This window comes from Caretta caretta, chromosome 2, assembly GCF_965140235.1.
Source record: "Caretta caretta isolate rCarCar2 chromosome 2, rCarCar1.hap1, whole genome shotgun sequence".
In the NCBI taxonomy this organism is placed as follows: Eukaryota; Metazoa; Chordata; order Testudines; family Cheloniidae; genus Caretta; species Caretta caretta.
This window is the reverse complement of record NC_134207.1, coordinates 143853243-143879108: the sequence shown is the minus strand read 5'-3', so window position 1 is coordinate 143879108 and position 25866 is coordinate 143853243. Positions and strand designations below refer to the sequence as shown.

The 25866-nt window shown below is 38.4% G+C and overlaps 1 protein-coding gene across 4 annotated transcripts in view; it reads left to right on the top strand.

The window, feature by feature from the left end:
- Positions 1-25866, top strand: part of ADCY2 (adenylate cyclase 2) — a 436571-nt gene that overhangs the window by 334731 nt on the left and 75974 nt on the right. For all 4 annotated transcript variants that reach the window (XM_048839544.2, XM_075125464.1, XM_075125465.1 and 1 more), the window contains 2 exons: positions 3342-3439; positions 15715-15799. In XM_048839544.2, the coding sequence (XP_048695501.1) occupies positions 3342-3439; positions 15715-15799 (183 nt within the window). The remainder of the gene's footprint in view (positions 1-3341; positions 3440-15714; positions 15800-25866) is intronic.

Sequence of the window (25866 nt, the reverse complement as noted above, 5' to 3'; positions counted from 1 at the left end):
CAGAGTATTCGTGTTACTGGCTAATATTAGCACTAAGAGCTGTGTATGGTATGGTAAGGCTGGTGAAGGGATAGGGGTGGGAATCTGATTTTCTCTTTCCTAAGTGTTATTGTTAAAATAGAATATGATAAAAAAAGTGAAAACCTGATTTGCAAACAGAATAGAAAATATGGGAATTACGTGGGTAAATGAGGGCATTTTCAATATAAAGAATGTACATTTTATCAAATTTCACATTTTTTCTGTTTTTAATTGACAGTCATTTTATAAAATTTTACAACATTTAAAAAAATGTTATTGTAAATGTGTCTATTTTCTTTTATGTTTGCTAAATTACAACATAGGAGGCTGTAACTTGATGTGTATATGTAAAAGAATGATAGTGAACAGCAGTGTGAAGCATCCTGTCCATATAGAGTACCATAATTCTTCATGATCTTCAGGATTCTGAATCATGTTCCCTGAAGGCGCCGTGCTTGAGTGGCTGGACTCCCTCTTGCCAATGCACATAGATAAGTGTTCCAGGGTAGAGTTCTCCCATGTAGCAGGGGACCTGAAGTAGGAGGCAGACAGTAGCCTCTCTCTCACCCACAGCACAACTAGGAAAGGGGCCACAGAACACTTTTTCCTTGCCATCACCTCTTCTTCTCGTCCAGAGCTCTCCTTTCCTCTGATCTTTAGAACCTTAGGGAGAAGGGATTCATTCCTCTATCCCACAGCCAGTCCTGCTGCTGTACTCCTTTTGCTGGTGGGAAACACGCTTCAAGCTCCTCCTCATGTGCACAAACGGGAATCTCGAGTAGGAATAGAGAGGTTATTTTACCTCTGTATTTAGTGCTGATGTAACTGCTGCTGGAATACTGTTTCCAGTTCTGGTGTCCACATTTCAAGAACATTGATAAATTGGAGTGGGTTCAAAGAAGGAACCACAAGAATGATTAAAGCATTGGAAAACCTCCCTCATAGTGGTAGACTCTAGGACCTCAATCTGTTTAGCTTAACAAAGAGAAGGTTAAAGGGAGACTTGATTACAATGTTTAAGTACCTACGTGGAGAACAAATATTTGATAGTGGGTTCTTCAATCTAGCAGAGAAAGGTATAACACAATCTAATGGCTGGAAGCTGATGTTAGACAAATTCATACTGGAAATAAGGCATACATTTTTAACAGTGAGCGTAATTAACCATTGGAACAATTTACCAAGGGTTGTTGTGGATTCTCTAAATGATCACTGTGGTCCCTTTTGGCTTTGGAATCTATGAATCTTTTCCTTCAGGAGAGAAAGTAATGAGTCCTGCTGATGAGAGAATGAGCAACATTACTCTATTTCTTGTATTTTCTCTCGTCTCCCTTTTGCTTTCTCCTTTCTCTGCCTCTCTCTCCTGTCATCTCTCTTTTCCCCCTCATTCTTCACATGCACATGAAAGTGAATGAGTTGTGTGTGGAATGGGGAGAGGAAGAGCAGGAGAGAGAAGGCGGAAAAGTGCAAGTCAGTTTGAGTGGAGGAGAGGAAATGATATTCTAGGCCCCAATCCTACAAACACTCATGGATGTGTTTAACCGCTTCAGTAGACCAGTTAATGGGAATATTCTGTGCTTCATGTTTAAGCACATGTGTAAGCGTTTCCAGGGTCCAAGTTCTTTGGGGTAGGGACTTTTTTTTAAGTATCTGCGCATTGCTGAGCTTACTGAAGCCCAGATCACTATATGGGCTGCTGAGTGCTGCCATGTGACAAATAATGATTATTTTCATATCCAACTTTTTAAATTTCCTTCTCCGTTTTCTTTTATTGTCTATGGGCTCGCTCTTGCTTCCACTGGGGTTGCCAGTTTTTTTTGGATGTACTCCTTGAGATTTAATCACATGACATAATCTTTAATTAAAGATTAATCTTTTAATTCCTGGAGACTCCAGGCCAATCCTGGAGGGTTGGCAACCTTAGCTTCCACTGAAGTCAGTGAGCGATTTGTCTTTGACATCAGTATGAGAAAGATTGGGCCTTACTTGATCTGAAAGAAAACCAAAGTAATGAGAGAAATAATTTATTTAATTCAAGAAGCTAATGACATGATCTTCTTGCAAGCCTGTAGAAGTGTAAAATATTAAAACAAATTATCGAGTGGGTCAGAATTTTCTTGTGAGTTTATAACAACAGCTCAAGGCCTTAAGTGTTCAGTGGTTCTATTAAAATACTACAAACCACTTCAACAGCTGCAACAACAGAACCAACTGCAAATATATTCAGACATATGCCTTAAAGTTCATTTAACCATCTGATAGTAATTGTTTTTAATGTGCCACAGAATTCAAGAGTGCCTGGGGAAAAAAAGTCCTAAAATTCACATTTTGGGCTATGTTCTGTCCATAGACATGCATTTTGAGTTCTGTGCATGTATTTCAGGGCAGAATTTGGCCTTTAGTATAAAGGCATAGCTGTGTACTTGCAGTTAAAAAGCACAACTCATTCACTTATCATTTATAAGGTTTGCATTTTGAGCACTTACGAAATTACTCATTGATCTATTTTGCATTAATTATATTTTCCCTGATTTCCTAGACCCTGAACAATTATAATAGTAAAAACATTTATTTTTAGAATACTTTATTGGTTTAGATTTGAGACATCTATATTTCTACCTAGCAAACAATGCATTTCCTGTGATAAATATTTTATTTCTTATTTTTAAATATGTTTCTTTATAAACTAATTAGGAATTTATAAAGACAAGGACGGAATTGCATGCATATAATTTAATGACATCACAGTATTTACACTAACAGACTATAACTGTGCCAAATTTCAAAGACCTACTGCAAACAATGAACATGTGAGAGCTTGTCAGAAAAAGATCACAAAAATCTTTTCTAATGGAAAGTTTTAGGCCACCTGAATATAGGTGTCATTGCTAGTTCCTTCTTTAGGGTATGGGTCACTCCTAGACAAAGTGGGACGTGTTGTAACACCTATGCCATTAGCTAGGGTTGCACGAGAATTTGAAGAGAATGGAAAAATTGAACATTATTAAAAAAATTAAAGTTTCTAGAGTTAACTTAATTATCTCCTCTAGGATGTTTAATTATAATCATGCTCTTTGGGTAGATACAATATATGGACATTTCAGTTTGATAGAAGAAGCACTCTCTAAAGTGTGGAAAGAGAGCAAAAGCTTCGATGCTATGCATGACAATGGGGAGGATAATCACTGAAGAAAAAATAAATTAAGTTTTGCAAAAGGGTTTGTATGTATATCTTCCTGTTTAAAATGCAGCTTAGGCTAGTCAGCAATTTTATCTATTTTGGGAACTGTAGTTTTAACAATTTCTAATTTATTTTGTAGTACAGAACAACTACATTGCCAGCATTCAAGTATTATGTGACATGTGCTTGTCTCATATTCTTCTGCATTTTTATCGTGCAGATTCTGGTATTACCAAAGTAAGTAAATATTACTCAAATTTTCTAGTTTATATCCAGTTTATATCCAATATATTTATATATAAATTTTCTAGTTTATAGCCAAATTATCTAGTTTATATCTAGTTTATATCCAGTTTATATTCATTTGTATTGCTACATATTGGATCATAAATAAAAAATGGTAGTATCCTTAAACTGTAGGTAATAATTTAGCATTTGCCAGGATGCATGTGTTAATTCATGGAGAGTGGAATGAAACAGATATGAATGAGACCTCCAGATTACTTCAGAGCTAGGTTATATAACTTCTGTTTTTAAATATCATAATATTCTGATGCTCTAATACTTATCACCTTTGGTGTTTTTTTTTAAATTAGACCTATTTTGGGGACAAGGATCAAATTGAAATGAGTGTGGAAAAGTATCCAATACTATGTATAAGTAATTATAACTAAAGTAACTTCAATAGCCTGTGGATACATTATGTCAGACTAAATGATCACAATGGTTCTTTCTGACCTTTTAATCTGTGGACATTTTCATCGTTTCATTTCGAGTGTTTTTGCATCCCTTAAATATTACTTTTCTGTGAAATTTGATGAAATTTTTATTTTAAAATTTAAAAAAGCATGAACATTTGCATTTGAACTTCTCTAGTGAAATTCCATCAAATACAGGAACTACAACTGACCTTCTTTCCTTTAGATACTTCTTTCCTCTTGCATACTCCCCTTAGGACCAAGGACAATCTGCACCTTTCAGAGTTTACTAGAGTATTGTTCATCCAACCAAGTAAGAGTAGACAGATTACCAACATTTTGCCTTATGCAGTTCCAATAAATGTTTACATTACATTATCTGGCACATTAACTTTTTGTTTGATTGCATGGGTTAAACTCTTTACTAGTTTACTAGGTTAACAGTATTATTGCCTGATCTTACCACTGTGTAATAGATAGGACTTCTACTTTCCCCTTTTTCTGTTGCTTAATTTGGATATTTAATCATTTTAATGCCTTATTTGCCCTTGAAGTTAAGAAATATGTACAGTTTCTCACAGGAGCCATATTCAACATGGGAAACTGTGCACCTGTCTTCAGAGGTGTCAAGGTTCCTTCCCCACTCTGAACTCTAGGGTACAGATGTGGGGACCTGCATGAAAGACCCCCTAAGCTTATTCTTACCAGCTTAGGTTAAAAGCTGCCACCACCAAAGTGTTACACAAAGAACAGGGGAAGTGCCCACTTGGAAATGTCTCCCCCCGCCAAAATATCGCCCCAAGCACTACACTCCTGGGGAAGGCTTGATAAAAATCCTCACCAATTTGCATAGGTGAACACGGACCCAAACTCTTGGATCTTAAGAACAATGAAAAGCAATGAGGTTCTTAAAAGAAGAATTTTAATTAAAGAAAAAAGTAAAAGTATCACCTCTGTAAAATCAGGATGGTTTTACAGAGGTGATACTTTTACTTTTAGGGTAATCAGATTCAAAACATAGAGAATCCCTCTAGGCAAACCCTTAAGTTACAAAAAGACACAAAAACAGGAATATACATTCCATTCAGCACAACTTATTTTATCAGCCATTTAAACAAAACAGAATCTAACGCATATCTAACTAGATTGTTTACTAACTCCACTGAATGCATCCGATGAAGTGAGCTGTAGCTCACGAAAGGTTATGCTCTAATAAATTTGTTAGTCTCTAAGGTGCCACAAGTACTCCTTTTCTTTTTGCGAATACAGACTAACACGGCTGCTACTCTGTAACTCTTGCAGGAGTTCTGACCTGCATTCCTGCTCTGGTCACAGCAAAAAACATCACACAGACAGAGAGAACCCTTTGTTTCACCCCCCCCCCCCCCGTCAGCTTTGAAAATATCTTGTCTCCTTATTGGTCATTTTGGTCAGGTGCCAGCGAGGTTATCTTAGCTTCTTAACTCTTTACAGGTGGAAGGGTTTTTCCTCTGGCCAGGAGGGATTTAAACGTGTTTACCCTTCCCTTTATATTTATGACAGGAGGTATCTGTTGGTATAATCTCATGTTCTCACCTCCGTGCCACACATAATGAAACACAAGTATGATTCATCTTTTCCCCATGAAGCAAACTTAGAAGATGTTTTCTTCTTCGTAAGGATACATTTTAAACTGTAAAAGTAGTAGCATATCAGCTACATAACACTTTTAGAAAGTAGAAAATACAAAGCATAAAACTTATTACTTTTTTAGAGTGCAATATTTGGTTCTGACTCACATATTAGATTAAATCTTTTTAGTACACATTGTAAAAAATACAACAGAGTAGAAAATAATACAGAAAAAGAATAAATAAAGCAAAACATAAAAGACAAATTACTTTATAATATTTGGACCAAATGCTTCCCACATTTGCATATGTGCAGAGTTATATGTGTATGTGTATCTGTGGGCAAATTCTGACCTTTTGTTTATCTTTGTCTATGTTTCTGGATTGTTTTTATAATTTTCACTGCATTTTCAACAAGGTTAAAATTTAATATTTGCTTGCTCCTTCTTTTTGGAGGGGAAAATAGGACTTTGTATTATTCTTGGGATCAGGAATCAAGAGAGAGAATCATAGAATTTAGAGATTGAAAAGGCCATCCAGATCATTAGATCACCCAGTCTATTGGTCTACAAGTGCAGTATCGATTCCTCACTGTATATTTGTTAGTGTTTTGCCCAATCTAGTTGTAAAAGTCCCAAGCAATGATGGTATAACCACTTCCCTTAGGATTTTGTTCTACAAATGAATATCTATCACGACAAGAAAGCCTATAATTTATCCTTTCTTCATTTTCTCCCATTACTTCTAGTTATGTCATCATGGACCACCCTAAACAATTCTTCTCTTTTCTCGGTGTTATAACAGCCTTCAAATATTTATTAACTGATGTGGCAGACAATAGTAATCACCTTGCCAAGCAATACATATTTAGCTTTTTTAATTTTTCCTCATAATAAAATCTCTGTACCTTGTCATCATTTTGCTCAGTTTGGACTCACTCCAATTTGTCAATCTCTCAGGTAATGAGTTGCCAAGAACTGAATGAAATTTTCCAGGTGTGATGGCAATGGAGCTGTATAGGGAGTAAATACTACTTTCTGACTCTTGTCATGTGATTTTTTGCATAGACACTCCAAATTGCACTTTTTTGTAGAATTACCAAATTATAATCTTTGTAAATTACTGTCCATTATTAGCCTTGCATATATTTCAGCATTATTCCTGCATAGATTTCTCCTTCCAAGTATATTTATTTGGGGTTTGCCCAGAAGTTTTCATTTTAAGGTTGCATTTTTCCATGATGAATCTCATTTTGTTTCCTCTCCATGTTTCTAACTCTTTATATCCCTTTGCATTATTCCTGTTCTTACTGCTTTTCAAAACTCCTAACAGTTTCATATGATCTGAAGCCCAGATCCACAAGGGAACTTAGGCATTGTGACACTCCGCATTGCAGCTCCTAACTTCTAGGTGCCTAAAAAAAATCACAGGAACAACACTGTGATCCACAAAGCCTGAGTTTGGCATCTGTGTTCTCCGTGCAATGCGTGGGGAGACACAGGCACCTTAGAATTCGATCCACAAAAACCAGCATGCTAAGCAAGGAGCTGCCTAAGCTAGACAATGAGAGATGTTGACAAGAGGAATGTGTCCTAAGCCCCATCCTTCTCACGGCATTAGGTACCATCATCTGGGCTGCAGGGAGGCACCTTTCTCTGATCTGAGGATGCCTAACTTGCATGCCAGGCCCAATTGGGTAGGTGTGTTCAGAAGCCACCTAACTGCACACAGAACCTCTGTGGTGGGGAAGAGGCAGCAATAGTATTCCCTCATAACCTTTAGCCTAGAGGTTTTTCTCAGCAATGAAGCAGTAGTGTTTTTAATTAACACTAAATGAATCTATAGAAGGTTCAATGGATGCATAAATTATGTTCATAAAATAATCTGAGGTCTATTTTCAGCTCAACCACAAACTTCCTGTGTGACCCTGAGGAAGTCAGGTGACTTTTCTCTACCTCAATTTCCTCATCTGTAAAATGAGGATAATACTAATATTGACCCCCCCCCATCAGTGTTCTGAATTCAGTAATATTTCTTAAACAATTTAAGAACTTCAGTCTGAAGATATTATAGAAGTTCATTGTATAAAGTAATGGTTATAAATACCAGGCATTACTTCTCTGATTGGGTTTTGCTATAGAAAGTCTACCTTGAGCAAGGCAAAGTAGTGCACTTCATCTACAGTTCACACCATGCTAGGGACCCCTTAAGATGAACTGATTCAGTGCAATATCTTGGCAGCCTCTGCCAATGAGGGTCTTTTTTGGAACTCAGCCTAGCAATTAATGAGTGTGATACTGATCCTACCCATATAGATTGAGAGGGTCACTTTCTTGAGCCCATGACAGTGAATCAAATGCTTTAATTCCATTTCCACCACCCTGCTATTTAACTTATCAAGAATGAAAATCTCTAATGAAAATGAGTTACATAGAGAAAGCAAAATTGTGCCAATCATGATTCTGCAGTTGCTACTTTTTGCAGTTTTCAAACCAAAGAGCTAATTCAGAGCTACACGTGACTAATTACAAGACCATTATTACTTTTCTGTTTTGCTTAAAATGTATTCTTCATAAATTCAAGTCAAATTGCAAATAACATTGTGCTTATAAAAATTGTGGTATATATGATGATCCTCTTAAAATTAATTATATTTAATAAAAATGAAATATACCTTATTTCATAGGGATTTTTTCCTGCTGTCAATGCATATTTAAAAGGTTCACATTCTGTACTTCTTAATCCTATAAAATAAATAAATGAAGTCAGACAACTTTTAAGGCATTGTACATTTATAAGTGAAGCAGGCATATGGATTTTCACCTGTCCGTAATTAAAAGATAATGATGGAGGAGTGTGCAGGGCAACTAGCAGCTTTTGTGGACATTTAAACATTAAAGCTTATCATTTGCAATTGGGTTGTAGCTGATAATCACAAAATTCATTTACAATCAATTTACTCCAATGCTATTAACATAATTCCTCTATGTACAAGACAAAGACTGTTCAATAAACTATATTTTAACAGAAGATTAAAAAAAAATTCCCCTGCAATTCTGTACTAATGCTCTCAGGCTTTCCAGGATGATGTTGGTTGAGCATAGATAAACATAACAGAAGAGTAAAAGTTAAAAAAAAAAATCAAGGAAATGGTCTGAGTGAACACAGAGAGAGATAACTGGACCTAGAACTGGATCCATAATGGGGCCTGAGTTAGTATTATATTACTTCTGTTTTGCTGCTGTAACTCCTTCGATTTCAGTACAGTAACACCAACTGCAATGACATAAAACTGGAGTAATACAGTGATGAATAAGAGTCACTATTTAAGTGATATTTGGAAGATTATTATAACATTTCATATTTCAGGTGTGTGATTGGCAGAAGTTCTTTATCCTGTGATTACATTGTTTATTAATACTTTTTCCCATTGAGTAGATAAATCAATTACTTGTTTACATAATAAACTGCATAGTATGAAACATAAAGTTAAATTCAATCAGGTTACCCAGTATGTCTTGGAAAAAATTAATGGGCAGTTGTGATACACAGTTGCATTAAAATGATCATAAGGCTTTGATCTCTGCATGTTCTCAAAGCAGGACTTCCAGTAATGCTCCCTTGCTTACACTTTATTCAGATCACAGCAGCGTTCTCTTGTAACTGACACCAAATTACACTCTTCTTGCCTTCTATACACTGGTTTTATGCAGTTGGTTGACTATAAGTTGGCACTATTTGTTTTTGAATGCTAAATTGTGAACTACTTACTCATATTGAGGCTACTCCTTTAAGTAACTGCTCACCATAAAATTCAATGGGACTACTTGCCTGGGTGACTGCTCATCAATATAGGTAAAGGCATTTGCAATTGTGCCTGTACTGGGTTTGTCCTGGCTATATCTGAGATCTCTTCCCTGGGCTTTGTTCTGACAGGCATCTATGTTCAACAACAGCATCATTCATCATTATGTCTTTTGTCACGCAGAGATGCTGATTCATGTAGTTCTCTCCATAGACTTTATTAGGAACATGTTTGGTGGGGGAGGGGGATTAGAACAGTGTCCAGCTGAGCAAGGCTGAATTTCATGATGAACAAAAGCAGCACCTTTGTCTGAAAACAAGCTTTCAAAATAGAATAGAATACAAGAGGAAAAAGCTACAGCACTATGAGCTGTTTCTGCTGCACCTAATAAAGAAAAAAAAAGGGACTGAAAATGAGTTTTAATATTCAAAGAATTTTTCTCAACAATGAAGCAATTGTATTATTAAAGTATTTGCACTGATTGAATCTGTGGAAGGCTCAGTGAATGCATCAGCCAAATCCCCAAGGATTTAGCTACCGTTAGATTACAAAAACAAAGTTAAATTTAGTGTTGTCATGTTGTCATATATAACCTCCATCTTTTTAAAAATTATTTCTTTACTGCTTTTAGGTGAAGAATAGAATTTGCAGTCAAACAATTATGAACATGAAAATTAGTTCCCTGCCAAGAAGAAACAGAGGCATGAATTACCATAGCATTTAATGGATTCTTAAAGATATATTCAGTAATACACATAATATTCTGTCACAATAATATAAGTGAGGGACAAGGAAAACCACCCCCACCCCATCTTTTAATATCTCTGTCTTTACTGTGAATCAGTATTTTCAATAAAAATATTGCCAAAATTAGTTATATATAATACTAATGTATTTTCATTTTGAAACAATCTCATAAAAGATGAATTGGTCAAAATATAGTTATTTCAATGTCGTCATAAGAATAAGAGGAGACTGCTAATAATGTGGATGCTCAAGATCATCAATTCCTCATACTTACAGGTATTGTGAAAACTAGGGAGTTCTTATATCTTTTCATCACACTTCAAAAATCAGTCCTTCCACAGGCGATGATATACAATCTTGGCCAATCAGGGAGCTCAGTGAGGTAAATAATGATAACATTTGGGGATGGAACTTCTGGAAATGAGGGTATTCATAGAATCATAAAATATCAAGGTTGGAAGGGACCTTAGGAGGTCATCTAGTCTAACCCCCTGCTCAAAGCAGGACCAATCCCCAATTTTTGCCCCAGATCCCTAAATGGGCCCCTCAAGGATTGAACTCACAACCCTGGGTTTAGCAGGCCAATGCTCAAACCACCGAGCTATCCCTCCCCCACAAATAGGTATAGTAAAATACTTAATGGACCTGAAGGCTTCTGAATACCCTTTTGCCAAAATGGTTTGTCTGAACCAAGCAGATAAAAAGAATCTGATAAATTACTACAGTACATGTGGAGAGCTTACACAATACACAGGATTATCTTTAATGTAAAGATCTGGACCAAGATTTTCAAATTTGGAGTGCCTCGATTTAGGTACCTAAATCTACATTTAGGCAATTAAATAAGTGGCCTGATTTTCACAGGCACTGCAGCTCCCATTGACTTCAGTGGGCAGTGCCACAAGAAAAACATTGCCATATCAAAATTAATTACCCACATACTCTGGTACCCTGCTTCATGCAGTATCCTGTACACACGGTACTGTATGACATTCCTGCAAACTTAAAACATGTCAATAACAAAAGTAAATTGCTGATGCAATTTTCCCATGGTCAGTGTTTAAAATGCTGGTATTTCATTTTTCTGTAGCTTGCTTCCCACTCTTGTAGCTTAAGGAGCAAAGTGAAACTACTTAAGCTTACGGAGTAGCAGCCGTGTTAGTCTGTATCCGCAAAAAGAAAAGGAGTACTTGTGGCACCTTAAAGACTAACAAATTTATTTGAGCATAAGCTTTCGTGAGCTACAGTGGAAACTGCAGAACCACCTGATCAACATCCTATACAGCAAACAGAGAAAGATTAAGAAGGCATGCATCCAAGGAAGTGATCTGCAGCTCACGAAAGCTTATGCTCAGATAAATTTGTTAGTCTCTAAGGTGCCACAAGTACTCCTTTTCTTTCTGCGTAAGTTTAGTGTAACTAAAAGAGAATGCTGATCTTTCCTCAAAAACCCTTTAAAGGCTCCTCACTGTTTACATGACCCCCATCCTCCCTGTCAGTCAGTCCTGTAGCCTAAGAGGTCACCTTTGGCCACTCCCACTCTCTTGCCCATACAGCCGAAACTTTCCACTTCTACCTACATTTCTAAGATCTGTCCTTTTCTCTCTGTCCAGACAATCAAAATTCTCACCCCAGCTTTTATCATCTGTCATTTGACTACTGAAACCTCCTTGTCTTCTGCTACTCTCACACTGACATTGCTCCCCTTTAACACGTACAAAACATAGCTGCTAAGATCCTCTTTTTTCAGCTGTTACTTAGACCATATTACTCTCCTTTTTGTACACCTCCACTGCTTCCCCCCATCAAGTATAAGCTTCTTGTCCTGATCTTGAAATCCTTTCAAAAGTCTGCCCTTATTTGACCACTCTGGCCTCTTATTAAATCGCCTCCTCTCCCCACCTCCTTCACTCTGCAGCAATGACTTTCTATTCTGCCTACATGTCAGCTCCTCATTTCTTCTCCGTACATATGAAATACCCTCCAAAAACTGGTCTATAAGGCCACTACCTTCTCTTTTATCAAATCTTTCCTCAATACCCACTTCCATTGTGACTCCTAGAAGTCAGCAAATGAATGACAGGCCAGTCAGCCTCACCTCAGTCCCCAGAAAAATCATGGAGCAGGTCCTCAAGGAATCAATTCTGAAGCACTTACATGAGAGGAAAGTGATCAGGAACAGTCAGCATGGATTCACCAAGGGCAAGTCATGCCTGACTAATCTAATTGCCTTCTATGACGAGATAACTGGTTCTGTGGATGAAGGGAAAGCAGTGGACGTGTTGTTCCTTGACTTTAGCAAAGCTTTTGACACTGTCTCCCACAGTATTCTTGTCAGGAAGTTAAAGTATGGGCTGGATGAATGCACTATAAGGTGGGTAGAAAGTTGGCTAGATTGTCGGGCTCAACGGGTAGTGATCAATGGCTCCATGTCTAGTTGGCAGCCAGTATCAAGCGGAGTGCCCCAAGGGTTGGTCCTGGGGCCGGTTTTGTTCAATATCTTCATTAATGATCTGGAGGATGGTGTGGATTGCACCCTCAGCAAGTTTGCAGACGACACTAAACTGGGAGGAGTGGTAGATACGCTGGAGGGTAGGGATAGGATATAGAGGGACCTAGACAAATTGGAGGATTGGGCCAAAAGAAATCTGATGAGGTTCAACGAGGACAAGTGCAGAGTCCTGCACTTAGGACGGAAGAATCCAAACACCGCTACAGACTAGGGACCGAATGGCTAGGCAGCAGTTCTGCAGAAAAGGACCTAGGGGTTACAGTGGGCAAGAAGCTGGATATGAGTCAACAGGGTGCCCTTGTTGCCAAGAAGGCAAATGGCATTTTGGGATGTATAAGTAGGGGCATTGCCAGCAGATCGAGGGATGTAATTGTTCCCCTCTATTCGACACTGGTGAGGCCTCATCTGGAGTACTGTGTCCAGTTTTGGGTCCCACACTACAAGAAGGATGTGGAAAAATTGGGAAGAGTCCAGTGGAGGGCAACAAAAATGATTAGGGGTCTGGAACACATGAGTTATGAGGAGAGGCTGAGGGAACTGGGATTGTTTACTCTACAGAAGAGAAGAATGAGGGGGGATTTGATAGCTGCTTTCAACTACCTGAAAGGGGATTCCAAAGAGGATGGATCTAGACTGTTCTCAGTGGTAGCGGATGACAGGACAAGGAGTAATGGTCTCAAGTTGCAGTGGGGGAGGTTTAGGTTGGATATTAGGAAAACTTTTTCACTAGGAGGGTGGTGAAACACTGGAATGCGTTACCTAGGGAGGTGGTGGAATCTCCTTCCTTAGAGGTTTTTAAGGTCAGGCTTGACAAAGCCCTGGCTGGATGATTTAACTGGGAATTGGTCCTGCTTTGAGCAGGGGGTCCCTTCCAACCCTGATATTCTATGATTCTATGAATGCTTGCTTGAGAGGCAGAAGGGGTGAGCTGGCACCTACTCTGTAGGTTTGTTATTATTTAAAAATTGCAATTGTTAACATATGTAAAAATTATATGTATGGGATTGCATGCTTCTCCTCCCAGCCTTTGTGTGTCACTTATCTTTTTATATTTTAAGCTTTTCAGGGTAGGCAGTACAGCCCAGATTCTCAAAGGCATTCAGGTGCCTAACTCCCATTGAGCTCACTGCAGTTTAGTTGTATAAATACCTTTGAGGATCTGGGCCTCTGTCCTCACATGTGCATGTGCACTGCTTAAGTGTGATGTGGCCTCACTCCTGATTGGAGATTCTGGCAGCTACCGTAACACAAATATTTAATAATAATAATTAATAATATGCATTTTCAGGTAACTTAAAAAAATCCTGATTATTTCAAGATGAATACATGCTGAGGGCATTATGAATGACCTTGCAAATTTACTTTTATTCAGCTGTTCTCACCAAATTGAATTTTTACTAATACTGAGAGTTTAAAGGTGCCTTAAGTAATTGGCCAGACAGCTTATAATATAAAATGTGTATTAATTATTTTATTTATTTATTTATTTATTTATTTATTTATCTTTTTTTGGTGTATTACTTTAGCACCTAGGAGCCCTAGCTATGGACCGTGACTGACCCCTGAAAAAATTATTTTAATGGCAATAGTATGGCATAAAACAGAAAAATCTGCAGGAGTAGAAAGCTTATTTTGAAAACTCCATCCAGGCGTTGCCCATGTATCATATTTGGCAAAGAAATAGTTTGCTGATGCCCAGGGGAGCCAAGAAGTATAACTTTTAAACTCTGCAGATGCCTCAAGATCTGTAGGTAAAACTGCAGATTGGTGCTAAGAACTAGGCCTTGAGTGCTGCTGCTCTCCCCTGCCTCTCTCCCCCTCGCATTCCCCAGGAGTAAAGCTAACTCAGGATCTGTTTTGCCATTGGTAGGATAGCCATGACTGCACCTGCATCTCCTTATTCCCAGTCCCAAAGCACAGAGCAAGAGTCAATACTTCCTTAAGCACAATTAGCTCTAATGTATTTTTCTGGGAAAATCTGCCACGTGACCATATTATAATACCTCATGGAGTGAGTGCCCTCCCCTCTCCACCTGGACTGGTTCATCATGGCCGGCCTTGGTTCTCACATGGAAGGACCTCCAGTATCTTAGGGGAGGGAACACAATGCCATATGGGCTCTGCTTCTCCTCTTCTGTATTTAATGGGCATATATGGACGATATTTGCACTAGGTTTTTCCCATGGGTACCGCACAGCAAAGGGTGGATTAGAGGCTCATTATCAGATAGACTGGTTTTTTTTAAAAAAATCCTTTTTCTCATTTTAATGTTGATTTTTTTTCTTCGTTGTTATTTTTCATGGGTAAGGGAATTTTTAAAATGTTTGTTATTATGTATTTATTTGCTTCCTTTCACTGTTTTTCACTTTGTTTCCTTCTATGAAACCTATATTATTATTAATGTTAATTTTGGATTTAAATAGACTCTACAATAATTAAATAGCAGTAGGTTAGCAATAATATTCTCCTTTAATACAGAGTTTCTATAGGAAAACATACTATAGATGTCTGCTCCCATTTAAGCATTAGTAAAGACAACTGGTGTTTAATATCTTATATTATGTCTTTAGAAGAGGAGAAATCAATTACCTTTGCTTCAATAACATTAAGCAATGCAGAAATCACTATCAACAGCTATATTTAAGGTTGTATAATGTTATAAGTCACTCTTTTCAGTTGTTCATAATTTTCTGAAGCTCTTCATGGGCAGAAATTTTCCAGGCCTGGACTCTGCCCAAGGTATCACTTTTTGGAAACTGTGAATAGAAAATGGTTCAGCCTTTGTTGAGAAGAAAGACAATGGCGGCGGGGCGGGAACATAGCTACCATATTTTTAAAAAGTGGGTGTTTTTTTTTTAATGCAATCTTGCTGATATGGTTGGATTTAGAAAATTGTAATTTGGTGCACAAAATATAGCCCCTTACTAAGAAGTAATGCTTATTAGCCTTCTGGTAAAATACTGGATTTGTTTCCCTGGGTCATTGATGTTCGAAAATTGCATTTTAGGCAGGATTAATGCCTGGGATATCATTTTCTAACTGTCTTTACCAACATTCTGAACAAAGAAAGGCTGCACTGTAGATATGTGTACATCATTTGCATAATGCCTAATAAACTTTTTTTTCTTATTGTCTTATAGAACATCTATCCTTGGAATTTCCTTTGGGGTGGCATTTCTCTTGCTTTCCTTCATTCTTTTTATCTGTTTCGCTGGACAGCTTTTGGTAGGTAATCACAAAATATTAACTCAGTGGTCTATACCATTTCTTATATATAAGAAGCCAGATCATAGAACCTTCTGTCTTCAAGATCCTGTGACCTTTGAAAAATGCCAGTTTAATAAGGACCTATTCCTGCTGTTTGTACCAAAGCTCCCATTGGTTTCAGTGGGAATTTTCCCTGAGTAAGGCATGGAGGTCCAGGTCCCTGAGGGCTTTATTCCCCTAGGTTAATTTACTTTCAGCTTCTTTAATGATCTGAAAAACATAAAATGTCAATGTGATGACAATCTTTGCATACAATGATTGCAATTGGGGGCAGATTCTCTGACAGGTTTGCATTATAAATAGACTGATTTGCTTTATTTTCTAAGGTGTAGAGTTTTTTGCTTTTGCACTGATGAGAGCTAGAATATTTTTTTTATTTACCTGGTGAATACTTTCATGTTGTGATAAAATTTTGTGTGATTTTTAAATATTAAACAACTGTGTAATCTGTATTTAATAACACATTTAATATTTATTGTAATTTAAATATCATGTGACAGAAGACTATATACTGAAATTTGATATTAAAATACTGTTGCCACGTGAACTGTTAATGTTACTATCTACTTATTAGCCCATCTGTTAATGTGTAGCATTTAAGTATTTCACATACTTAATGCAAGATGTTGGCAAATTTCTTCTCTGTAAATTGCATAAAAGATCATTTAAATATTGCATTTGAACAGCATGTTAACATGATATTTTGTTAAATGCTAAGAGAATGTTTAACAAATATTTATTTTTTTAGGGCAAAATACTTCCTTCAGTCATACTGGAGTAGACACAGAATAACTCCTTTGAGAGCCAGGAAGAGGTTGTAGCTTTACAATGGTGTAAATGAAAGCTGAATTTGGCTCTTAATATTTAACTAAAATCTAACTGGACATTATTTATATAATTATGGTATAATTCCACATTAATTAATTAATATGTGGTTTTGCCATTCATCCTGTGTCATCTCACAGACATATTAAATCAAAATTAAGCTCTTTTGATTCTTTAAACATATTCTTTAGTCTTTATTTTCCAACGACGTCTTCTATTTTGAAACCAATCATAGGACTTGATGGGGGAGGGATAGCTTACTGGTTTGAACATTGACCTGCTAAACCCAGGGTTGTGAGTTCAATCCTTGAGGGGGCCATTTGGGATCTGGGGCAAAAATTGGGGATTGGTCCTGCTTTGAGCAGGGGGTTGGACTAGATGGCCTCCTGAGGTCCCTTCCAACCCTGATATTCTATGATTCTATGATTATTCCCTGCTTGCCTGGTACACTTGTATCAGTCGGAGTGTATTGGTGCTCCACACTTTCTACACAGTCAGAGATTCCACTGAAGCAGGAAGAAAAGAGAGGATTCTGGGATTGATGGAGAATAAGTGGTTGCATTTGGGGGTCTCAGAAAGAAAGAAAGGTAATTGAGGACCTTAGTACAAGAGGAGCAATCAGTCCATGTATATATTAGTTCAGGTATGAGAAAATTAGAGGATTCTAAGCTAGAACTCCAAGTCTTAACTAAAGAATACCATAAAAATATTTTTAGGAATAAGCAGAGCAATGAGATACATATAAAACAGGTGATATCAATCTTCCTTACAAAAATCAAGGATCACCTATAAATGAAAAAGGACTTGATATGTGAAGTAAACCGATAACAAGATTGTTTGAAAATTAAGTTTGGTTATGCTTCCTAAGAAAAGATGTGTTCTTTGGATAGACCCCAACCCAAGAATATTGTGGGGTTGCTGTCAAGACAGGGAAACTAGTACACAGTACAGATCACCATGACTATACACGAGATAAGATCCTATACTCATGTATGAGGAGGTTTTAAAAACATGTACTTGGTTACATGCCTAGTAGCAAATTTCTTAAATAAATAGTAATGCTGAAAAACCATCTGAAGTTAGAGTCTGGCCATTACCATGAGCTGACCTGGAAAGTCTAGGTCTAAATGCATGTGATATATATTGCTCAATATGCCTCTCTAGTTATTAGGAGAGTTCCTTTGGTAGCACGGTATTTTTTAATGTTTTGTGAGAGAAACCTGATTCCTAGGATTTCAAAAATCTACAGTCTCATTCCTACTAAACTAAACAGATCCAGTATCATAAGACAATAACTGATGTATATTTTACATAGTATTAACTTCTGTTACACAAGGCTTCAGAACAGTGCTGTCATTATGATAACAAGGGTCTGCCACAAAAATTCTCCCTCTTAATTGGTGATTAACTCTGTGTACAGCTTGTGCATATGTTCACAGGGAGAAAAGATGTAGAACTGGAGAATCCTTTTCATTTATATTTCCTATTTAAATGAACACTTTAATATAACCCTAACTAAGGAGAGAAACAACACAACTTGGTAAACAAACCTTGTTTGAAGCACACTCCACTGGAAATGTTTATAGTTACTTCATGAAAAAATATAGTGGGTGAAGTCATGGCTCCATTGAAGTCAATGGCAAAACTCCCATTCAGTTCAGAGGAGCGATGATTTCACCCTCTGAAGTATATGCTGATTGCATAGAAATGTTCAGTTTATGTAATATGATTTTTGAGAGATTGAAGGGAGAAGCCCTTACAAGGGTGATAGGTATCTTATCCGAGAATGTTATTTGAAAATACTTGACCTGGATACAATCTAATGCATTTGATAAACATATGTTTTGCCTTTTAGATATACTTTTTTATGCAGTCTGGAGATAAAACTCATAATCAGATGATTTTAAATGACAGTATTACTTGAAATCTAATAGTTTTTTTTTTAATGAACTAACTAGCTTCAGATACTTCACCTTTCTCATGCCCCTTCTCCACCTCTATCAGCTGTGCTTTTTACAATCACTCTTTCAAACTTTTCCCCTGGTATGAAAGACTTACACAAGCAAGAGGGAAAACAGATGTACTGGTTTTACAGAGGAAATAGTTAAAGTGACTATACACATAATGCTATCAAGTGCCCAAAGTAAATAAACTGAAATATTGTTTTTGTTTCCTCTAACCTCTTTCATGTATAGTAACCTTACACAGCATTACTTGTACTATAGTTGGTAAAAAGCACAAAAGCGTTCACAGCTGAGAATCCCAAAAAGAGATCGGCACCTCCTTCCAGCCTGTCAGTTGGCTGCCTAAGACTCAGATCTGTAGGAGTGAAGTGCCTAAGTGTCTGTGAGGATCTGGGTCATAAGCCGCACCCCTCTCCTCTGCATTTTACTCCTGGCTCACTTAAGGGGCTTCCCACTCAGATTGTGGGTGTCTAGGATCTCTTTCTTGGGTGCCTAGCTCTCCCCATATAGTGCAGTGCCTCAAGTCCATTGTTAATCTAGCCCTAAAACTCTGCATTGTTTTATCTGAGTCTAGTACTGAATTGAAGTGTGCTTTTGAGGAACTCAATCTCTGTGTGATTCAGTTTGCTTCTTTATATAATACAGATAATAATGCTACCTCCTAGCCATGGTGCAAGACTTAATTTAACATTTATAAAGTGCTTTGAGATTCTTAGATAAAGCTGCTAGATTACAATTGAGTATTACTTTTTAGCCCACATTAGCTCTTATGCACAAACCTAATATAATATCATTTTTATTACTGTCTATTAATGACATCAGGAAAAATATGATGGCAGCAAAGATGTGCCAGTGAATGGTGAATGGCAGAGCAAAAAGAAGGAAATAAGAAATAGATTGCTACAGCAGGACTACATGGCAGGCTGCAGTGCTTTGGACAGAGCAGAAATGTATGTTGATGGGGCACTATTCTCAATGGGACCGCTCAGTTCTGAAAACAGGAGACAGGGTCCTGGCATACTGGAGTCAAATGATATTGGAATACCTGCTCCACTGAAGTCTCTGCTCATTCATCCAGCAAAGGGGGGAATGCAAACATTCTTTTCTGGGGCTTTTCTTTTAAAGGAGCAACCCAAAAGAGTTCCAATAAATGTAGGCAGTCTCCAGAAATGATGCCACTTTAATAATATCTAATATTTATTTTCAATGCTCACAATATATTTTTCATATATTTTCTACTATAGAGAGAAAATATGTTCCCCTGAAGGGGGATCCGGGATTGTATCTGTGTGACCTATGAGATTTCTTGCTGACCTGAGCAGCTGCAAGCAGTGGGGGCACTATTTCTATTTGTGCCTTGTGGGCTTGGCTGTCAGTAAGCAGCTTATTGGCATCTGCAAAGTAGGTTATTATATTATAGCTGTGAATTATTATAATCGCTCCTGTTAGCACCATTATTATTTATTGTGCACCATAATTGTGTGCCTGATACAGTAAGACAAAGAGAAAAGAGAAACTGCAAAAGAGAAACTGGAAAACAGCTGGACCCTCATTCATATCTGTCTTCCTCTCCCACTGCATGTGTCTAATTTTGTCTCTTCTGCAATGCAGAATCCCAGCATCCCTCACTGCAACCAAGCTAGGTGTGTGAGTTCAAGTTACACCCTTTAGCCATTGCAGATTTGGAATCTGACCCATCAGCTACAAATCATAGAATCATAGAATATCAGGGTTGGAAGGGACCTCAGGAGGTCATCTAGTCCAACCCCCTGCTCAAAGCAGGACCAATCCCCAACTAAATCATCCCAGCCAGGGCTTTGTCAAGCCTGACCTTAAAAACCTCAAAGGAAGGAGATTCCACCACCTCCCTAGGTAACGCATTCCAGTGCTTCACCACCCTCCTAGTGAAAAAGGTTTTCCTAATATCCAACCTAAACCTCCCCCACTGCAACTTGAGACCATTACTCCTTGTCCTATCATCCGCTACCACTGAGAACAGTCTAGATCCATCCTCTTTGGAACCCCCTTTCAGGTAGTTGAAAGCAGCTATCAAATCCCCCCTCATTCTTCTCTTCTGTAGACCAAACAATCCCAGTTCCCTCAGCCTCTCCTCATAAGTCATGTGTTCCAGTTCCCTAATCATTTTTGTTGCACTCCGGTGGACACTTTCAGAATTTTCCACATCCTTCTTGTAGTGTGGGGCCCAAAACTGGACACAGTACTCCAGATGAGGCCTCACCAGTGTCAAATAGAGGGGAATGATCACTTCCCTCAATCTGCTGGCAATGCCCCTACTTATACATCCCAAAATGCCATTGGCTTTCTTGGCAACAAGGGCACCCTGTTGACTCATATCCAGCTTCTTGCCCACTGTAACCCCTAGGTCCTTTTCTGCAGAACTGCTGCCTAGCCACTCGGGCCCTAGTCTGTAGCAGTGCATGGGATTCTTCCGTCCTCTGTGCAGGACTCTGCACTTGTCCTCGTTGAACCTTATCAGATTTCTTTTGGCCCAATCCTCTAATTTATCTAGGTCCCTCTGTATCCTATCCCTACCCTCCAGGGTATCTACCTCTCCTCCCAGTTTAGTGTCATCTACAAACTTGCTGAGAGTGCAATCCACACCATCCTCCAGATCATTAATGAAGATATTGAACAAAACCGGCCCCAGGACCGACCCTTGGGGCACTCCACTTGACACCGGCTGCCAACTAGACATGGAGCCATTGATCACTACCCATTGAGCCCAACAATCTAGCCAGCTTTCTATCACCTTATAGTCCATTCATCCATCCCAAACTTCTTTAACTTGCTGGCAAGAATACGGTTGGAGACCATACTGAAAGCTTTCCTAAAGCCAAGGAATAACACGTCCACTGCTTTCCCCTCATCCACAGATCCAGTTATCTCATCATAAAAGGCAATTAGATTAGTCAGGCATGACTTGCCCTTAGTGAATCTATGCTGACTGTTCCTGATCACTTTCCTCTCCTCTAAGTGCTTCAGAATTGATTTCTTGAGGACCTGCTCCATGATTTTCCAGGGACTGAGGTGAGGCTGTCTGGCCTGTACTTCCCAGGATCCTCCTTCTTCCCTTTTCCAAAGATGGACACTACATTAGCCTTTTTCCAGTTGTCCGGGACCTCCCACGATCGCCATGAGTTTTCAAAATAATGGCCAATGGCTCTGCAATCACATCCACCAACTCCTTTAGCACTCTCGGATGCAATGCATCCGGCCTCATGGACTTGTGCTCGTCCAGCTTTTCTAAATAGTCCCGAACCACTTCTTTCTCCACAGAGGGCTGGTTACTTCCTCCCCATGCTGTGCTGCCCAGTGCAGTAGTCTGGGAGCTGACCTTGCTTGTGAAGACAGAGGCAAAAAAAGCATTGAATACATCAGCTTTTTCCACATCCTCTGTCACTAGGTTGCCTCCCTCATTCAGTAAGGGGCCCACACTTTCCTTGATTTTCTTCTTGTTGCTAACATACCTAAATAAACCCTTCTTGTTACTCTTAACATCTCTTGCTAGCTGCAACTCCAGGTGTGATTTGGCCTTCCTGATTTCACTCCTGCATGCCCGAGCAATATTTTTATACTCTTCCCCGGTCATTTGTCCAATCTTCCACTTCTCGTAAGCTTCTTTTTTGTATTTAAGATCAGCAAGGATTTCACTGTTAAGCCAAGCTGGTCGCCTGCCATATTTACTATTCTTTCTACACATCGGGATGGTTTGTCCCTGTAACCTCAATAAGGATTCTTTAAAATACAGCCAACTCTCCTGGACTCCTTTCCCCCTCATATTATTCTCCCAGGGGATCCTGCCCATCAGTTCCCTGAGGGAGTCAAAGTCTGCTTTTCTGAAGTCCAGGGTCCGTATTCTGCTGCTCTTCTTTCTTCCCTGTGTCAGGATCCTGAACTCGACCATCTCATGGTCACTGCCTCCCAGGTTCCCATCCACTTTTGCTTCCCCTTCTAATTCTTTCCGGTTTGTGAGCTGCAGGTCAAGAAGAGCTCTGCCCCTAGTTGGTTCCTCCAGCACTTTCACCAGGAAATTGTCCCCTACATTTTCCAAAAACTTCCTGGATTGTCTGTGCACCACTGTATTGCTCTCCCAGCAGATATCAGGGTGATTGAAGTCTCCCATGAGAACCAGGGCCAGCGATCTAGTAACTTCCATGAGTTGCCAGAAGAAAGCCTCGTCCACCTCATCCCCCTGGTCCGGTGGTCTATAGCAGACTGCTACCATGACATCACCCTTGTTCTGCCACTGAAAAGAGCAGCCTGAAATGCTCAGGCCAGCACAGATTCTCATATTTGGCTTTCATGCTTTGATAGAAGGAAACCATTTTCCCATTAATTTTCAGTATTTTGAGAAGACAGGATTTATTTACCTAAATTATAATCATGGTGGGTTGTTGTTGTTGACCAATCTGAAAAAAGCAAATACGTACAGTTGTTTGGCAAGCTGGGTTTTGCCATCCCTGATCTCCAGAGATGGATGTTTTGGAGCCCCTTACAGAAGGTCCTGAGAAAGTGTATGAGGTGGCAGCTGCAAAGCCAGTTTTTTCTTTAATAAGGCCCTGTAACACAATTTAAAACAAAATGTTCAGGGCCATATTCTGCTCTCAGATAACTTGCATGCATTTATGTCAACAGGAGACATGTACACACAACTGAGGGCAGCATTTGTCCTCCTGGTTGTGTGTATGTGTTCATATAACTTAAAATTGCCAATTGATTTCATTTTAAAATATGCAAAAATAAATAACTAATTAGTATCCTAACCTTGTCGAGCCTTGCTATGCCAAATTTCAATCCTGGAAAAATATTTAAGAGAAATGCTATAAACTTCTTGAGGATTTAAAGTGGAAACACCAATATTTTTTGTCAAAGTAACGCTCTTGGGTTCTGCTTGGTTGAAATTAAGGACATCTGGCTGTCATCACACTGTGCACTCATCTTACTTAAATGACACCTGTTTGCCTTCTTAATCTGCTCTGGTTTTAAATGGTTGTCATCTTTGCAAAGGGAATAAGATGTGAAATGATTGTCAGTCTTTAACAGTTCTTGCACATTTCCTTTTCTTTTCATTGGAAAGAGAACTTGAAAAATACTTATGCTCTTCAAAGAATAATTCATTTAAAGACATTAAGGGTTATGTGACTATCTAGATCTTTTTGGGACTCAGTTAATACATCAAAAGGTAGGAGATTTATACTTGATTTTCACTTTAGGTTCATCATAATAAGTTAATGGCCCATTGATCACACTATTCCAGAGCACTGCAGTTCAACACCTGAGATTATTAATCAAGTATGCATACAGAGCCATCTCTTGAAAATATAGTGGTTCTGAAGTGTCAAGCACATTGCATCCACAATTTAGAATTCTTTCCTTTTAGGAAATACCATACTAGATCAGACCATTGGCCTCTCTAGCCCAATAACTTGTCTCTGACAGTGAATAGTATCAGATGCTTCAGAGGAATGTGTAAGAGTAGACAGTTATACAATAACTTGCCCAGTTTGGAAAGTTTCTTCCTAACCCTCTTTAGTTAGAGATTGGCTTATACCCTGAAGCATGAGGATTTTAGCCCTTCCAAACTCCAGTTCTTTTTTTAATGCTGCAAATTTTTGGCCTCAGAGAGATTCTGTGACAAAGAATTTCACATTCCAATTGTGCATTGTGTGAAAAAAGTATTTTCTTTAATCAATTTTTACCAATGTGCAGCCTTTCAATTTCACTGGAAATTGTTCCCTTTGTTCCCATATTATGAACAAGTACAAATAAGTGCTCTACCTATGTTAGGATATAGATATTCAGGCCTGTTTGCAAAGGCCTATACTTTAAGAATTTAGGTGTATTTTTATCACTTAGCTAATTATAGAGGTACAAAACAAGAATGAAAATCAGTCTGCCTGTTTATAGGCCTTCTCTCACTATGATAGTCTAAGGCCTTGTTCTTAGGCTAAGGCCTTTGGCTAAACAACAGGGGCAGCCATACGCTAGGAAGCGAACGGTCACGTCCTCACCAGTCACACTGAAGTAAGGCAGTTTGGGGCTGTTAAAAAGGTGATCCAATCTATCACCTCCAGAGAAAGGGAAGAGCCTAGAAGATTAAAAGAAAACTTTTGATAGCATCCTGTCTGGCAAGAACTCTCTTATCAATAGCTGGGGTGTGAAATCCTCATTTCTGTGTTGTTCTATCACTGTAGTCCCCACTTCCCTATTGTTTGTCTGTATAATCTCTGTCTGGTTCTCTAATTGTTTCTGTCTGCTGTATAATTAATTTTGTTGGGTGTAAACCAGTTAAGGTGGTGGGATATAATTGGTTAGATAATCATGTTACAATATGTTGGGTTGGTTAGTTAAATTTCAGTAAAATGATTGGTTAAGGTATAGCTAAGCAAGTTTTACTATATAGTCTGCAGTCAATCAGGAAGTAAGGGGGTGGAAATTGGAATCATGTTTTGCTAAGGGTGGGAATGGAAACAGGGACACAGGCAAGATTCTGTGGCGTCAGAGCTGGGAACGGGGACACTGAGGAAGGAAACTGGAATCATTGCTTGCTGGAAGTTCACCCCAATAAACATTGAATTGTTTGCACCTTTGGATTTTGGGTATTGCTGCTTTCTATTCACGTGAGATGGACAAGGGAATGGGAGGGTAAAGGGATAAGCTCTCTAACAACCTACCTTCTCTTTCCCAATCCTTGTTTTGTATATATTTATCATACTCCCTTCTGTTATCTCTTCCCTAAAGTAAACAATTGCTCTTCATAAGGAATTTTTTTTCCATACCTATAAAGACATTGTCTTAACTTTGAAATGTCTATGCTCATATTTGCTCTTATTTTTAGTGATGCTGTTGTACTCGAGCTGTAAAGAGAAATTATTAATGTAATTATTATTAATTTGTATTAGGGTCGAACTGTTACAATGAGGTGTATGAGCTCATATTTAAATGTTTGGTCATCTTCCATAGCAGTGATGCACACCCTTCACATCTGTTTACATAGAATTTACATGGTAATCAGAAATAATTTATTTAAAGGTATTTGCAATTCACTAGCATAAATAGCATTGTTAGTGCATACATCACTTACAAAGCTGGTAGAAAGACAACATATACTTCCAAGCAGTACAGAGGAAGTAGTGAAACCATTTTCTTGATTTCAAGCTTTACCTCTGCAGTGGTACACACATTATGCCAATGGTATTGCAAGTTTGAGGCTGT